The sequence below is a fragment of the Pimephales promelas genome, chromosome 13, assembly GCF_988280905.1.
Source record: "Pimephales promelas chromosome 13, fPimPro1.hap1.1, whole genome shotgun sequence".
Classification (NCBI taxonomy): domain Eukaryota; kingdom Metazoa; phylum Chordata; class Actinopteri; order Cypriniformes; family Leuciscidae; genus Pimephales; species Pimephales promelas.
This window is the reverse complement of record NC_142781.1, coordinates 34,848,709-34,866,244: the sequence shown is the minus strand read 5'-3', so window position 1 is coordinate 34,866,244 and position 17,536 is coordinate 34,848,709. Positions and strand designations below refer to the sequence as shown.

General features: G+C 37.6%; 1 protein-coding gene across 2 annotated transcripts; it reads right to left on the bottom strand.

Annotated features, from left to right (window-relative positions):
• Positions 1–628: 628 nt before the first annotated feature.
• LOC120492032 (uncharacterized) lies at positions 629–17,407 on the bottom strand. 2 transcript variants are annotated; one of them, XM_089118950.1, is made up of 21 exons: positions 16,818–17,407; positions 16,233–16,344; positions 15,159–15,219; positions 14,555–14,680; positions 14,247–14,387; positions 13,357–13,482; positions 12,953–13,075; positions 11,565–11,687; positions 10,870–10,992; positions 10,435–10,557; positions 9,167–9,289; positions 8,946–9,071; positions 8,079–8,204; positions 6,421–6,513; positions 4,901–4,996; positions 4,731–4,826; positions 3,605–3,700; positions 2,645–2,746; positions 2,344–2,449; positions 2,127–2,243; positions 629–1,608 (listed from the first exon to the last, which is right to left on the bottom strand). In XM_089118950.1, the coding sequence occupies exons 2-21, from the start codon at positions 16,338–16,340 to the stop codon at positions 1,530–1,532; spliced, it is 2,214 nt and encodes a 737-aa protein (XP_088975076.1). In that variant the 5' UTR covers positions 16,341–16,344; positions 16,818–17,407; the 3' UTR covers positions 629–1,529. The 2 variants fall into 2 exon arrangements, with proteins under 2 accessions (XP_088975076.1, XP_088975077.1); XM_089118951.1 differs by lacking the exon at positions 4,731–4,826.
• Positions 17,408–17,536: the final 129 nt, after the last annotated feature.

The following is a 17,536-nucleotide window of genomic DNA, read 5'->3' as shown; positions in this document are numbered from 1 at the left end:
TCAAAAATGTTGGTCTGATGTTAGTCATTTTCTTTTTGCCCCATGCAAGAAAAATTAATTATAAATTATCTCTAAAAGATGTTATTTGTTCTTATACACACAGAAGCAAATTGTGTGAATATGTGGTGAATTTCTTCATTTTGCATGGTAAATATTATATCCATAAGCAAAAATTTGCAAAATGCATTCCAAAATGTAATCTATTTTTATTAGAGATTGAATCGCTGAGGAAGTCACTTAAATTAGTTAAAAATAAAAAGAATGAAATGTTCTTAAACTTTATGGAGGAATTCTTCGTATTGTAATTAATGCCCCTTAGTTTACCAAATTATATGAACATTAAAAGTGTCTATAGGAAAAGAAAGAAATATTGAGCTTTTTTTTTTATGTATGTATATTAAGGTTTTTATTTGTTTTTTTTTTCTTCCTCTCCTTTGTTTTTGTTATCTCTGTTTATTTGTTTAAACATGTTTCAATATATGTGATATCTGTCATATGAAGCATTCCTGTTATATACTGTATTTTGTACTTGGATTTATTTCTCAATTAAAAAAAAAAAAAAAAAAGGTTTAGCTTTGATTGGTGGTTCAACATTTGCAAAGAAGTTCAAAGAGGTTCACACAATGAATTAAAATATATCACAAAAATATCTTTATTAGTTAAAAAAAGATCAATACACAATCATACACCCTCAAAAACAAAGCTTCCAGGATTTTTTTTTGCAGCAATGACGTGAAATAATTAATTGTTGCTTCCATAAAAAAAAAAAACTTTTAGTAAACGGTTCTTCAAATAACTTTTTTTTCTAAGTGCGAAGAACATTTTAAGATCGTAAAGAACCATACAGAACCCCCACATTTACAGAGCGACTAACAAATATTTAAAACAAAATGTATGCAAATATAAAAACAACAACTAATGTACTTATAAACTACACATTTATGCTGTGTTGTGAGGGATATGTGGTACTCTTTTGCCTATTTACCACAAAATCACTCAACTTTACCATCAGCTTGCATGAAATATTAAATGTTTCTAAATAATTACTTTAATGATGTTTTAAATATAAATTTCTGGAAAATGATCTAGGTATTAGAGGCAGAATACTACCATCTGCTGGTTAGAATAAAAACTGCAGGACTGTCTGTGAGTGTGTGTGTGTGTGTGTGTGTGTGTGTTCGGTCTCTCACCTTTCATATTTGTTTTGCATTCAAGGCTGATTTTTTTGTCAAATTCTATACAAATGCTTTCGGTTGCAGTCACACTTGTTTGTGTGTGTGTGTGTGTGTGTGTGAGAGATAATTTTTATAATTTTTATAAAATTTATGTCATTGATTTATTTTATTGAAAAATACAAATAAAATACTCTATAATTTTAAATTTTTCGAAGACCCTGTGTGTGGCCTTTTTCTTCTTCACACACCTTCTTTACAAACCGAATCAAGTTCAGTTTTTTGTGTCACAAAATCTCATGCAACTGAGATGAAGGGAACAATGTGTGTTTGTTACTCGACTTGTTGTTTTGTGGCTCATCTTGTGGTTTTGTCGGGACACTGGATCTTGTATCCGACTCTGTACGCCTGCAGATACACACGCGCCTGGTTTATCCTGCAACCACAGCAAACACACACTGATGATAATCAGAACGGTGTCATATTAGAGTGATTTCTGGAGGATCATGTGACACTGAAGACTGGAGTAATGATGATAAATCCAGCTTTGATCACAGGAATAAATTACACTTTACTATATATTCACATAGAAAACGGATGATTTACATTAGAATAATATTTCACTATTTTTTGCTATATTTTGAATCACATAAATGCAATCTTGATGAGCAGAGGAGGCTCTTCAAAAACATTAAACATATCTTGCCGCCCCCAACTGATGTGAATAGTGTTATGAATCTTTAGTTTTCAACTCTGATTGGTCGGCTGGATCAGTGTGTTTTATTGTAACTGCCATTTTAACACAACCAGGCCCCGCCCCTTTATTCTACGCATTAATTATTATAATGAGGAATATTGAGACGTGTACGTCCCCGGGAGAAACTCAAGACTGCAATGGAGGCGTTTCAGGAGTTCAGAAACACGTGTGTGTGTGTGTGTGTGTGTGAGACTGACCTGTATTTAGTGCAGAGTTGGACACCCAGGGGTCCACAGCGATCTACAAAACTCTCCCGGAAGCCTTTCCTCACCGCGCGAGACGTACTGACCACCGTAGTGACGACTGGACACACACTGAAACACACCAGCATGGTTGTATGGTACGGTGTGATGAGTACTAAGTGTGTGTGATGGGTAGGTTAGGGGTTGGGTTAGTGTGTGTGTGTGCTCTTACAGTCTCTCGCAGCGTATGCCACTGGTCCCCGTCGGACACACACACGTGTTCAGAGGGCCACAGACAGATCCATGTTGGCAGGGAGGAACACACGGCGTAGTGACAGCTACACACACACACACACACACCATACATGAACACAACCTGTCCTCTCAACAGAAACAGCATGTCATGATGAATTAATGATGTTGTGATGACAAAAATTCTAAATTCATCAGGAATGAATGATGTCATAATAATGGATGATGTCACAGTGAAGTGAACACTGAGTGATGTCATGACGGAATGAATGATCACGTGCCCGTCTCGCAGAGGATCCCCGTGAAGCCACCCACACACTGGCATCTGTTGAGTCCCACACACACACCACCGTTTTTACACGCAGACACACACCTGATGGGTTCTGAGGAGGAAAACAAACACACACACAGTGTTAGTGAATGTGTGTATGAGCAGTGGTGGAGGAAGTGCTGAATCTCAGTACTTAAGTGAAAGTACAAGTAACCAGATAAATATTTACTTTAGTAAAAGTAGAAGTAACACAATGACAACCAAGTAAAAAGTAACTGATTTTAAATGTACTTTAAGTATTAAAAGTACTTGCATAACAATTGATTCTCTTAGTGACTATTTTCTAATGATTAATAAAACATTTAATTCTAACTCATTCATCCTAATACTCCTATAATGATGTTCAATAATGATGGAAAAAATTGTTGTCACCATTTCTGAAGCAAGCTTGCAATTAGGCAATATGAACCATGCTTATCCTTATATGTTAATAACTATGTTTGGCAGTAACGCGATTAATTTATGGTGTAATTCTGAACCTCTTGGCTTGCCATAATCCTAACCAAACGTATATTACACACGGCGTGTTTCCTATCCACGTAAAAACAAATTTTCGCGTATGTATTGCACGATAAACACACTGCGTGCGAGACGCATTTAGTTGACGTATCTATGGCAACCAATCGTCACTGGTGAGACAAACGTGCAACGAACGGACGGTCAGATTACGTTTTGGCAGGGAAAAACTGATCAGAAAATATAATGAAAGTGTAACAGAAGTTGTAGAAATGTAGTGGAGTAGAACGTATAATAATTGCTGCAAAATGTAACGAAGTAAAAGTAAAAAGTATGCACTATTTATTCTACTTAAAGATACGTGAAAAATGTACTTAAGTAAAGTAACAAAGTATTTGTACTTTGTTAAATTCCACCACTGTGTGTGAGTGTGTGTGTGTGTGTATTTGGTCACCTATCTGACAGCGAGCTCCTGTCCAGTCGTCCACACAGCTGCAGGTGTTGATGTTCACACACCTCCCGCCGTTCACACAGGGAGGAGAACACAGAGCTGCAAACACACACACACACACACACACACACAGACCAAAAATACTGCTTAACATGCTGTAGCCCTCAAACTGTATTCACTTTATAGCCCTTAATCCTGTAATTGTGGACAAATGTGGGCACAGAGGACTGATCCTAATTTTTATTTATTATAAATGTTATATCATTGTCTTCGATAAAGTTTTGTCTATCCATTTATGGTGTTTTTTTTTTATTTTGGGGGTAATTTTGAATTTATTTACTTCAAAAAGTACCATATTTTCTATGTAAATTATGCTTATTTTTATATTTTATTTTATTTTTAATTTTTAATAAGTTCTTAGAGCTAAAACCTAAAGATGAAGTGACTTTGTGGTCACCTGGTGTCTTATTTTAGAAAGCTCTAAATTACAATTTTCCCATTCATTTCTATGGGTGCCCATTTTTCACCCAAATACAAGATTAAGGAGTTTTTTTTTCACTCTCTTAACATTGTAGAATTGAGTAAAAAAAAAAATGTGTGTGTTCAGGAGGCAAACTTAGGAAAAGTAGCCAAGTCTTGCACCGCTCAGATCAAGGGAAGTATTTTTTACAAATAAATCAAAACATTTGTCCAGAATACGGTTTTAGGGTTAACACACTATCTTCACAAACGTTACGTTACTGCAGCGCCTCGATTCGCAGTCTGCAGGATTTCTACAAAGCCCCTCCTCCTGAGAAGCCCAGTGTTCTGATTGGCCAGCAGACCCAGTGCGCTGTGATTGGTCAAACACCTCAAGCATGTGTCGGAAAGGAAACGCCTCGCCATAATAGCGAGTTTCTATAGCAACTATAAATACATTCTGATGATGCGGATGATTCAGCAGATCATCTCTGAGATCATCTCCTCATTTCATGTTTTCAAAAGGCCAACCGAAGCAGATTATCTCACACGGCGTCTCCACAACATCTTATTCATGCACAAACAGAGACAGCACACACTCAAGGAAATGGAAAACATTAAAAAGCATCATATGGCCTCTTTAAAATCACACACACACACACACACTCACGTGTGAGACACTGTGGTCCGCTGTAGTCTGAGGGACACTGGCAGGTGTTTGGAGCGACGCACCGTCCACCGTTACCGCACGGCAGCTCACACACAGCTGAGACACACACACACACATACAGTTACAGTGTGTGTGTGTGTGTGAGAGAGAGAGAGATACGGTCATGTTACCTGTGTGACAGCCGTCGCCCGTCCAGCCCGGAGGACACACACACACGTTCCACCTCATACAGGAGCCGCCGTGAGCGCAGGGTGGAGAACACATGGCTGAGACACACACACACACACACACACACACACACACAGACGTTCAACAATCATTTATTCATTTTATTCAGCAAGGATGCATTAAATTGTTCAGAAGTGACACTAAAGGCACTTATAATGTTATTAATGCTTTAAAGGGTTAGTTCACCCAAAAATGAAAATTCGTAACGTCACACGCAGGCTCACTATTGGCCGACGCTGGTCATGTGTGTGATGCTGGCCAATCGTGAGCCTGCGTGTGACGTCCACCAGAAGCGCTGCGCTGTTACTAGGGTTGGGTATCGAGAATCGAGTATCGATTGGAACCGAGACTAACTTTTCGTTTTTCCCGGAATCGTTCAAAAGTTAAAATTTCGATTCCTAGTTTCGATATTCACAGTCCGCCGAGCGGAAGAAGAAACCGCTGAACAACACAAACGAAGAAGCGTCTACCGGAAGTGTTGGCATAACCACGCGAGTCGAACACGAGTAGCTTACATCGGCGATCCAAAGTGTGGCTTCACTTTTCTAAAAATAACGAAATCTCGGCAAAATGCTAAATTTGTGACAGAAGGAGTATTTCCTTCAGAAAGGCCGTTGGTTAACAAGGTTAGCTAAACTTTTTTGACCCTGCCTCTTAAAAGAATCGGAATCGAGAATCGTTAGGAACCGGAATCGAAACAAGGAATCGGAATCAGAATCGTTCAAATTCAAACGATACCCAACCCTATCTGTTACACTACGAGAACTCACTCGAGGCCACAGAGAAGATGAAGAGTTGAATAAAGTCGTTATTTTTGTGTGTTTTTTGCGCAAGTGTTCTCGCCGCTTGATAATCTGAAGGTTGAGCCGCTGTCGTCACTCGCACTATCTTAACGATGTCTTTAATAACTTTCTGTTCCGGCAAGTTTCAATTACAATAGAAGTAATATATAATATATATACATTACGTTTTTTACAGTACATGCATACTATTGCAATATTAACAATTAATTATACTACTACTAAATATATAAATATATTTTAGTAATACAATGTCATTTTTCTTTTATTAAATTACAGAAATTACAATCTATAAAGAAATTAAAACAGACATTAATGTGCGAGCCTCTGATACGATTTTTTTCTGTGTTGTTTGTTGTAGATGTTTATGTTATACATGTGTGTTTGTATTATATACGCATCTATGGTGGAAACAAATTTCCTTTCGAGAACAAATAAATCATCATCAATATTAGTACATTTTCTGTTGTGCTGGTAAGATTATTATTATTATTATTGTGAACCCTTAAAGCTTCTCTTTTGATGACATCAGACTGATACAGAATCACAAAGACAAACATTTCTGATTTACACAGTTCACGTGAATGCAATTTTTATGTAAGTCGTGTGAAAATGTAAAAAATCCCCATGTGTTGCTCTGAACTCAAACTCTGGGCTTTTACCTGAGCATCCCGCTCCAGGATATCCGGCAGGACAGTCGCAGGTGTTCGGAGCCACACACACTCCGTCATTCTGACACGCAGGCTCACACACCGCTGGAAAACCACATACGGTCATGAGGAGGAAGTTATTTCAAAACTTATTCCAAAAATGTAACTTTTCTAAGGACAAATGCCTTGCTCTATTCTGTGAGGCGCGTTTGTAACGTCACGTAATACGTAATTACGTTCAAAAGGTCACGGGCGACGTAGCCGGAAGTACAGAGTCAGTGTTTACAAGTTGAACGCATAGGTTGAACGTGCAAACTAACTCAAACGCCGTTTACGAAAAAGGAATTAAAAGGTAAAACAACAATGTCGGACGATTTTGATTCTGTACTTCCGGCTACGTCGCCCGTGACCTTTTGAACGTAATTACGTATTACGTGACGTTGCAAACGCGCCTCACAGAATATAGCAAGGCTAGCATTTGTCCTTATAAAAGTTACATTTTTGGAATAAGTTTTGAAATAACCGATCGTTTCGCATGATAAGACCCTTATTCATCGTCTGGTGTCGTTTAAAGACATTTGAAGCTGCATCTGAAACTGTTATTAACCGTCTTTTGATACTTGAACCGTTTGGTCCCCATTGAAGTCCATTATATGGAGAAAAATCCTGGAATGTTTTCATCAAAAACCTAAATTTCTTTTCGACTGAAGAAAGAAAGACATGGACATCTTGGATGACATGGGGGCGAGTAAATTATCAGCAAAAGTTTTTTCAAAAGTGAACTACTCCTTTAATCGTTGCTGAGTCTGCATTCTGAAAACTTTACCTCAGAGCATCCGTTAACTGAATGAATTGAGAATCTCACCTGAAAAATCTAATAATAACATCAGCAATTGTCATTCAAGCAGCTAATTTCTGTAAATGACTGCAAAACTAAATGCATATTGCAGCATAGGGCGAAATCAGGATCCATTAACAACGATTTGAGACAAAAATAATTCAAATTTTATATAAAACTATGTAAATGGCGCTCTGTGGCGCAGCAGGATTTTGAAGGCATCGCTGGGCGCCGCGGACAGACGCCGTATGGCGCCGCCGGTATATGTACACTATAGAGAATAATGTGAGCTTCTCGTCCGGTGTGCGACCACCTGTAACTGTAGCTGTGGTTGAATACTTACACGACATGAAAAGATGTGTCAAATGTACATTAAATAGATTTTTTTATTTTAATAAAGTTACCAAGGAGGACCAGCCACGTCAACTCCTTGCAAGAGACCTGCCCCTTCAAACCCTCTCCACCATAGCTTCGTCCAGTGACTCGGACAGTAACTAATTTACTTTTAAACCTGACTTTTCTTGCGGTTATTTCAGTTTAATGAAAAACAAGCACGTCATTAAACGCAACGTTTATAGAAATCGAACTTTACCTCATCCATGACAACTAATTTTCGATTCCCGTCTGACTGATTTATCCACGGTGGAGTTGAAAACAACAGTTCCCATCATGCCGCGTTCCTCCACGGCGTCATCAAGCAAAGCCGTTGTTGTTGTTTTGAATGTAGCGCCCTCTAGCGGCATCTAAATCTTAGGTATTGTAGCTTTAAGTTTGTGTGTGTGTGTGATGTGTAGGTTTAGGGGTTGAGTTAGTGTGTGTGTGTGTGACTCACGTTGGCATTTTGTCGGGTCGTCTTTACGCGACTCAAAGCCCGAGCGACAGCTGCAATTAAAACCGCCAGCGAGATTCACACACACCTGCTCACAGCCGCCGTTAAAACTCACACACTCGTCCACGTCTGCAGAGAGAGAGAGAGAGAGAGAGAGAGAGAGAGAGAAAATCCGCTAAGGAGAGTCTGAAACATTATTATTAGCAGTATCATTATCTCTTCTATTATATTTTCAGACACTTTTATTCAAAGCTTCTTATTGCATTTCAAGGTTCACATTTACATTCTGATCAGTTCAAGCTTTCACTGGGAATCGAACCCACGACCTTGGTGTTGCAAGCATGTTTAAGCCACAGAAAACTTTCATTATTAAACATTTTGTTTGATTATACTATAAAAATGTGGTATTTTATTTATTATGTAAGCAATAAGGTACGAGAGGCTGTGCTGTATCGTGAATAAGTAACGGCTGAAGCAGAGTTTCGTATTTGTAGAAGTCTCTCCAAATTGTTCCTCAAACCACTTATCCATCGTCATGCCACCTAGTAAATCGAAATTTACTTTAAACATTTTAGCCTTTTTCATTCTTACGTTTTTTTTTCTATCTTTAGCCTATGTTGATATGTGTGGTTGCTAAGGGTGTTGCTAAGGGCGCAGTGATAAATAGAACCGTTGGGTGATGCGGTCATAGCCGTGTTTTATCGTGAATAAAGCACAGCTCTTGACCAATCAGAATCAAGGATTGGAACTAACCGTTTTATAATTTATTTTATTTTATTATAATTAAAGATGCTGCTTTACTTTGGTTATATTATTAAATTAACATTATAAATCAAATTGTGTGTGTGTGTGTGTGTGTGTGTGTGTTACCGACGCAGGTCCTTTGGTCAGTGTCCAGCTCCCATCCTGCCCTGCAGCTGCACTGAACGAGCCCTTCTGAACCCACAGAGCAGATCTGATCACATCCGCCGTTCCTCAGCGCACACGAGCTCACGTCTGAGAGAGAGAGAGAGTGTGTGTGTTTTCAAAGTGTGTGGGATTATAGTCCGCATCCTCTACAACACACACACACACACACACGCATGACGTACTGACGCAGGTTGTGTTGTGGCGGTCCAGGATTAGAGGGAAGGGACAGTGACACGCGTGACCGCCGGCTGTGTTCGAGCACTCGTGAGAACAGCCCCCGTTCTGGAGTTTACACTCGTCGATGTCTGTAAAACACACACACACACACACACACACACACAGAAAACAGAAGACTCTTTAAAAGGTACAATATGTAAGAATTTTAAATCAAAAACCACTTGCACTGTGTTTTCTTTCTTTCACGTGTGTAGGGCCCTATAAAATCCGTTTTAATTTTTCCCAAATTCCGTTTTATTTTTTCCCAAATTCCGTTTTATTTTTTCCCAAATTCCGTTTTATTTTTTCCCAAATTCCGTTTTATTTTTTCCCAAATTCCGTTTTATTTTTTCCCAAATTCCGTTTTATTTTTTCCCAAATTCAGTTTTAATTTTTCCCAAATTCCGTTTTATTTTTTCCCAAATTCCGTTTTATTTTTTCCCAAATTCCGTTTTAATTTTTCCCAAATTCCGTTTTAATTTTTCCCAAATTCCGTTTTATTTTTTCCCAAATTCCGTTTTATTTTTTCCCAAATTCCGTTTTTTTCGGTTTTAAGTTTTGCAAATTCCGTTTTTTTCCGTTTTAAGTTTTGCAAATTCCGTTTTTTTCCGTTTTAAGTTTTGCAAATTCCGTTTTTTCTGTTTTAATTTTTAGGAAATCAGTTTTTTTTTACCCATTACTGTTATTTTAGTTGTAAAAAGAGTTTTGTTTTAAGTTTTTAGTTTTGTTTTTTATACACAGAACACACAAATACACGGTAACAAATATATATATATGTATATATTTTATTTTTCCCACAAAATCAATGGGAGATAGATTGTAACAGAACTGTAACAGAATTTCATATGCTGTTACAGTAAAAAAAGAAATAAAAAAAATATCTATGCTGCATCCTCTCTTCGGTTTTGGCATTTTATGCTAAAGCTCTGATCGCTAATTGTAAAACTGTGTGACGGGTGTTTGCCCATGTGACGAGTCAGTGTGCATATCTGAATGGCAGTGTGTTCCTCGTGAAAACGAGATTTTCTGCATGAAAATTGTGCCAAATGCAGAGAATTGTGTGTAGTGTTTTGAAAAAAGTGTGTTTTAGAACTGCAATTTGAGTGTAAAGACAAACAATCGAGAAAAACTGTAATACTAGATTCCGCGTTAATTGGACAATTCCGCGATTCTGTCATCGCGGAAATTATAGGGCCCTACGTGTGTGTGTGATGTGAAGTGTGAGGGCACTGACCCACACAGCTGTGTCCGTCGATGTGAAGCTCGTACCCGTCTCCACACGAGCACAGGAACGATCCCACTGTGTTCGTGCAGGTCTGTTCACATGTGTCATAACTGCTCACACACTCGTCCACATCTACACACACACACACACACACACACTGGCCATAAATAAATACAGTTTTGGCAGTACAAATACACCGGTGGGTGTCATGCTAATAAAGTACACAAGGAGACGAGTACACACACCTGAAGTGAATCAACTGAACCGAGTTACACTGAATGAAGTGCGACTGAATTGAAAAGAACTACATTAAATTAATATATAAACTGTAATAAAGTAAACTGAACTGAAAATACTTATATTTTTGTGTGTGATTGTGTGTGTGTGAGAGAGAGAGAGAGAGAGAGAGAGTGTGTGTGTGTGTGTCAGTGAGTGTGTGTGTACCTGAACAGTTGTGTTGGTCTGCAGTGATTGTGTATCCGGCTCTACAGTGACAGCTGTACGTTCCCAGCTGGTTTGTGCAGTTGTGTTGACAGAATCCGTTATCCTGAGCGCACTCGTCCACATCTGAACAAGCCAATCACAAGAGCCACGTTAATCAATGATCAAGTCATTAATTGTTTATAATTTAATCAATAAAACTCCCGGAAGAGAAGCCACTCGCGAGTCTGTCATGTGGACGTTAGTCACGGAGGCGGAGCTCTCGGCATCTCGAATATTAAATTGATCCTCGTTCTAGTCCTCTTTTTGTCTCAAAGTCTGCTTGTTATGGTCCAAAATGTTTGAATAAAACAGCAACAGTGTGAGCGTCCTGCTAGGCTAACGCAGTTGTCCACGTCTGTCGCCATGGTTACTATGGCAGTGCGAGCGGAAACCGAGAGTCACGCGGATATGATGTCATTGACTGGCGACTCCTCACCCCCGCTCACACGCCCCGTTTCCTTGGTTACAATCGCAATTTTCTCACGATTTACAAATAGTTGGAAACATTTAAGATATTGTAAGTAATCAACTAAACAAAAGAAATAACATTGGCCTACTGTTGTTTGGATATTCTTACATAGTGCACCTTTAAATGATCGTTTATGGTAATTTATGTAAATCCCTATTCATCATCATCATCCGGATCCCACACTGACCGTAGCAGGAGTGTCCGTCTCCGCTGAATCCCTGAAGACACTGGCAGAAATACGATCCGATGACGTTCCCGCAGCGAGCGTTGCCGTCACAGCCGTGATCGCCGCTCAAACACTCGTTTACATCTGCGGCAGTAACAGATTCAGTGCTAATCAGCTCTCAGATCTAATATTGATGATGTAGTCAATCATTTTATCCCCTAAAACTCATCTTTGATCATCAAAATGACATATTTAAATGTGTTTTCCTGTGAAAACAATTCTTCATGCCTTAAAATATCTTGAATGTAACTCGACACCCTTGCCTCATTTACATACTGGGTTCCTTATCACATGTTACATACAGTATACTTACTATAGTAATAATGGTAAATTATGTATAATTACACGCAACTAACCAAATCCAACTCTAACCCTAGAGTAAGTACATGTAGTTAATTAAATATATAATTACACTGTAACAATGACACCTTAAAATAAAGTGTAGCCACTAATTATTGTTAGTTACTGTGCATGTTAGTTCACAGTGCATGAACTAATGTAAACAGATCTTAAAAGTATTAGTAAATGTTGAGATTAACTTGAACTAAGATTAATAAATGCTGTAGAAGTATTATTCATTGTTAGTTCATTAAATAATCGTGTTACCGATATACTTTATTAATAGCTTGAATTAGTTCTTATTTTTATATTATATATTTTTTTATCAGTCAATTATGTCATTTTTATTAGTTGTTTTATGTCTATATAGTTTTAAATTTGTATTTTAGTACATAAAGTTAAACTAAATGAAAATTAAATGAGTTGAGTTTTTTAAAAATATATTTATTTCAGTTAACATTTATTTTAAGTCACAAAAATGTTTTTTTTTTTTTTTTATTTAATGGTATTAGTTTTGGTTATTTATTTTAATTTGACATTTTTTAAATAAAAACTCCAGTGCAAAACTCCATTCATTTTCTCCATAGGGAAATTGATTTTTAAAAAATTACTTTAAAATTACCACACACTCTCAAAATAATAAAATGTCAATATATATATTCATATTTTGAAATATACATTCAACATTTTTAAATGTGTAGTTTTTAACTTCATTATGCTTCATGGGATTGTAGTTCTGTCCCTAACTAAACCCGTTAAGTTCACAGTTTTGTACCTTTTTATTCTTGTCCGATTTTTTTGCTTTAAATCAACGTTTGTATTGTTTTTATTCTCCTCATAGATGGTCACAGCTTATAATGCTTTAACAAACACCTTTTAAAAAATCCCCACATGGGAGAAATGAATAGACCGGAACCAACGCCACTGAAAAAGTGGGCGGGGCCCAATGCACTCAGTTAGCCACGCCCCCTCACAAACCCTGCATCAGATGGCAATGTAATGTCACTCACCTGTGCACTGTGTGCCGTTGCCACGGTAACCACGCTGACACACACACCTGTAACTGCCCGCTGTGTTCTCACACTCCCCCCGACCGACACACACACGCTCCTCCTCCACACACTCATCCACATCTGCACGACAGCACATCATTCATGTAGAAATAAACAGAAATGAAGCAGAAATCTGACTTGAGTTATACTCTGCAGACTAAAAATATATCAAATACTGTGGTTACGGGCAGTGTGCTTTTAATTATATTAGTAGTAAATCATGAATGACATTTTTTTAAGAATGATATCTAAATAAGAGACACACACACACACACTAATACACCTTATTCTAGAATACTTTCAGACAGAGAAAATCATGAATCAGCGGTTCACACACACGTTAATAACACAACGATACACACCGACACACGCGGCCCGGTCCTCTCTGAATCCAGCCTGACACACACACGTGTAGCTTCCCTCTGTGTTCACACACACATTACCCAGTTCCCTCCGACAGCTCTCCTCGAAATTACACTCGTCGACGTCTGTGGAGTCAGAGAACATGTACAACATCTGCCATTTTGTTTCTGTCATGTGACCTACGGCTTCATTTCTGTCACTTCTCTGCCATTGATAAATCCTCTCATGTGGCCTCATGGGATAGTAATGTCAGAGAATGTCTAATTGAAGACAATTGGCACTGTCTGGTTACTTCCGGGTTCTGGACTGGCTGCAGTAACGCGTCTCTGTCCATGCGGGGGCGCTCGCGGTCGAGTGCAGAATGAATGGGAGTCAATGGGGTTTCACCCCCAGAAATCCACTTTTCTCAGGTAAAGTAATTTGAAAGTTGCATTCAAAAGGGAGGGCTAAGATAATACACTCAGCTGAAAATTACATTTTTAAGTTCACTTATCTGTTCTAAAAATCCGTTCAAAACTGTGATGACGTCACACAATAGCAGAATGCTAGCGTGTTCGGGCCAACAACGGCCTAACCTGTAAGAAATCAAAAGGACATAAGTACTCGTTCATTCGACTTTTGGCCTATAATCTATATTGAACTTGCTGAATCAACAATAAAATCTATGTTGATTTAACGACAAGCAGCTGAAAGAGACACATTTAGCCGTTTAGCCCCATAGACTCCCATTCATTCTGCTCTCGCCCGTGATCACCCCCAGTGGAATTCTAGTGGAACTACAACCAAGATGATACACAATGGGGCTAATAGGAAGTGCCAAGGCTCTCCGTTAGACGGGCTCTGGTAATGTTTGATTCTCAAACACACACACACACACACACACACACACCGACACAGTTGTGTCCGTCGAGCGCCAGCACGAATCCCGCAGGACAGGAGCAGGTGAAAGATCCCGGTGTGTTTTTACACTCGGCTCCGCTTCCACACGCCTGCAGACCCGTCACTGATGCTAACACACACTCGTCGACATCTGCAACACACACACACACATACCAAACAACACAATCCTGTCATTTACGTATAATCCAGTGTTTAAAGCTCGTGAACACCAGCTGACACCGCTAACATTAGCGTCTGCTTTGACGTACACTAGCTAGTTTCGCTAGTTTGTGCTTATGTTGAGTTTCCTGTGCAAACCTGTACATCCCTGCGCACTCATCAGGTAACCACGGAAACAGCTGCACAGGAAGGATCCGGGTGTGTTTGTGCAGTTGGCATGGTAACCGCAAGGGCCAGGGTCGCCCTGGTGACACTCATCAATATCTGAAAGGTTATGAATTAATACTCATATTTTTATTACACTTTCAGTGACGTTATCTATGGGTTAATTCAAAATAAATATATACGTAAATAAATATGCGAAGAAATGTAAAAAAAGCAAAAATATATAAATAAATACATTCAATACATAAAAATACTGTACATACAAAAAATGTTATACTTTTATTTCCATATTTCAGAAAAAAAAGTATAACTACTCATTTATTTGTACTTTTTTACATTTCTTTGTATGTCTGCCAAAGCTGACTTAATTAAAAATAAATATTTACATAAATAAATATGTGAAGAAATGTAAAAAAAATACATAAATAAATACATTCAATACATAAAAATACATACAACAAAATGTATACTTTTATTTCTGAAATATAGAAATAAAAGTATAAATACTCATTTATTTGTACTTTTTTACATTTCTTTGTATGTGTGTGTCTGCGTGTGTGTGTGTGTGTGTTCCGACCTGGTAACGAAGGTTCGTTTGATGTATCGCTAAAGTTGCCAGTGGTGAATGTTTCTTCATTCTAAACACAAACACACATAAAAATATCATGTTATTTAAAAAAAAGTATATTAATATTTCATAGCATAATAAGAGAATAAAGCCCATCACCCCCTCCCCAATTATCCGAGTGCAATGTAGGAAAATAATAATATATTATGCAAATTGTAAAGTACATTATAAGCAGTGTTGGGTAAGTTACTCTAAAAAAAGTAATTAATTACTAGTTACTAATTACCTCTTGAACAGTGTAATTAGATTACTGTACTAATTACTCTCTCTAAAAAGTATTTAATTATTTTTAATTACTAATTACTTTCAAAATCCCATATCAATCTCAACCAGCTGAATAATACAAGGATAGACATGAATCTGTTTTAATTCTTTCAAATAAATACTATAAAAATGCATGAATTATCCTTAAACTGACCAAGGTGGAGAAGGTTACATTATAAAAACATACTTTTTAGCATCAGACAATACATTTTGATGTTAAACCCACTATTGTTTGATGTCTGATCTCATGACATTTCACACTTTTTTCATACATATTTTAAAATAATTCATACGAATTTGTACGAGTGCGGTCGTACGATTTAGACACCTCATAAAATGCATACGAATCGCTGTGAGATCGGATTGATCTATACACAGTATTTACCTCGATTACGTCAGAAGTAACTGTAATTAAATTACTGATAAATGAAGAGTAATCCCTTCCTTATTTCAAGGGAAAAGTAATTAAATTAGTAATTAGTTACACCCAACACTGATTATAAGTATAACAATGGCATTGTTGTACTGAATTTAATTTAAATAAATCAAAAAACAAGTCCTTACACTCACTCTCTCTCTCTCACACACACACACACACACACATTGTTGTGTCTGAATCTGATTGTTAGCAGAGGATTTGCGATGTAAATGGGCTTATTTGTCATGAAAACAATAAACAGTGTATAGGTCATAATAATGTATTATTTGGAAGGTAAATAATGTAAAAACAATATTAAAATGTATATAAAGGGGTCAAACCTGGTGTGTGTCCAGTGTGTCTGAGTATTTGAGGACTTCATTCTCTTCTGGTTCAGCGGTGAGAGCTTCAGTCACGAACAACACCGACAGAATCTGCATGAAGATCATGATCCTGCACACACACACATCACTCATTCACACACACACACACTCAGAGCCATAAAACACTTCAAAGGAACCGAGTTCAGACAAAGAGATCCAGAAAACTGCTGCAGGTTTGGGGGTCGAGCTGCTGTCAAGCCTAGACATGAACACACACCTCATATATATCATGCAAACCCTTTGTTTTTGACTTTTAAGGAGTCTTACAAACAATTTACGACACAAATAGTTGATAGTAATACAAATAAAAGGGAAACAAGTGTTTTATAAAACTTAAACTATATACACATTGCCTTTCAAAGCTGCACTAAATGCATCACAGTTCATGAGTTCACTCGTGAAATGATTTGCAATTCATTAGGAAAAGATAAGCATCTACAAACAATACAGCAAATCAGGCCACAAAAGAAAGAATCAAAACAATCTCAGTTGATCTCATTTCTAAAAGATTTTAATTTAAAAACCACACACACACATACACACCTGAAATAGCGGAGCTCTCGCGCAGCACAACAGCTCGATCCAGCTGCAGGATTCCTGAACGATTATTTGGCAGACTCGGGAATCACGACTCCTGAAGTCTCGCGTGCTTGTGTTGTTCACACAGCGGATTAAAACGTTTACATATTAATACTGTTAACGCTACAATTTTAAACAACATTAACATTTAACATACAAAAATAAAACGCAAAATAATTTCTTAATGATCAAGCCGTTCATTTTATTGATTCGTTCATTGAATCAAATAGACGCGAGTCGAGCACTCCCGCTGGGTGAAACTGATTCCACATCCTGTAATCTGACTCTTTCCTGCCCATTCACGGACAGAATCGGTTTAATGGACATTTGTATTGCATAACATCAAACTATTGCATCTTAATGGACTCTTAATGTGTTTCAAGATCCAACAGTTTACAAGGTTTGATTTGATAACAACAAAAAAAAAAGATTTAAATAACTAAAAGTGAAGTATCTGACATGAGAACAATGTAAAAATGAGTTCTGCCCAGGAGTGTTTAAAGTGTTCAATGATTCCTAGTTTAAAGCATCAGTGTCTGAACAGTGAGGCCAGAAAACATGATATTTGATACTGTAAATATATAATCTATCTATCTATCTATCTACACATGAGTGCTCTAAATTGTCGCTGATTCTAATCACCTGCATAATAAATATGTTTAACGAGATGTGGGAAAATGAAA

What these genes read in the sequence shown, in the direction of transcription:
- LOC120492032 (XM_089118950.1), bottom strand. Translation starts at nt 16,340, where the DNA reads ATGATCTTCATGCAGATTCTGTCGGTGTTGTTCGTGACTGAAGCTCTC. An exon ending in CGACGGACACAGCTGTGTGG is followed by an intron (nt 9,290 to 10,434) that starts GTCAGTGCCCTC and finishes TGTGTTTTACAG; the next exon opens with ACATCGACGAGTGTAAACTC. An exon ending in GGGGATCCTCTGCGAGACGG is followed by an intron (nt 2,450 to 2,644) that starts GCACGTGATCAT and finishes GTGTGTGTGTAG; the next exon opens with CTGTCACTACGCCGTGTGTT.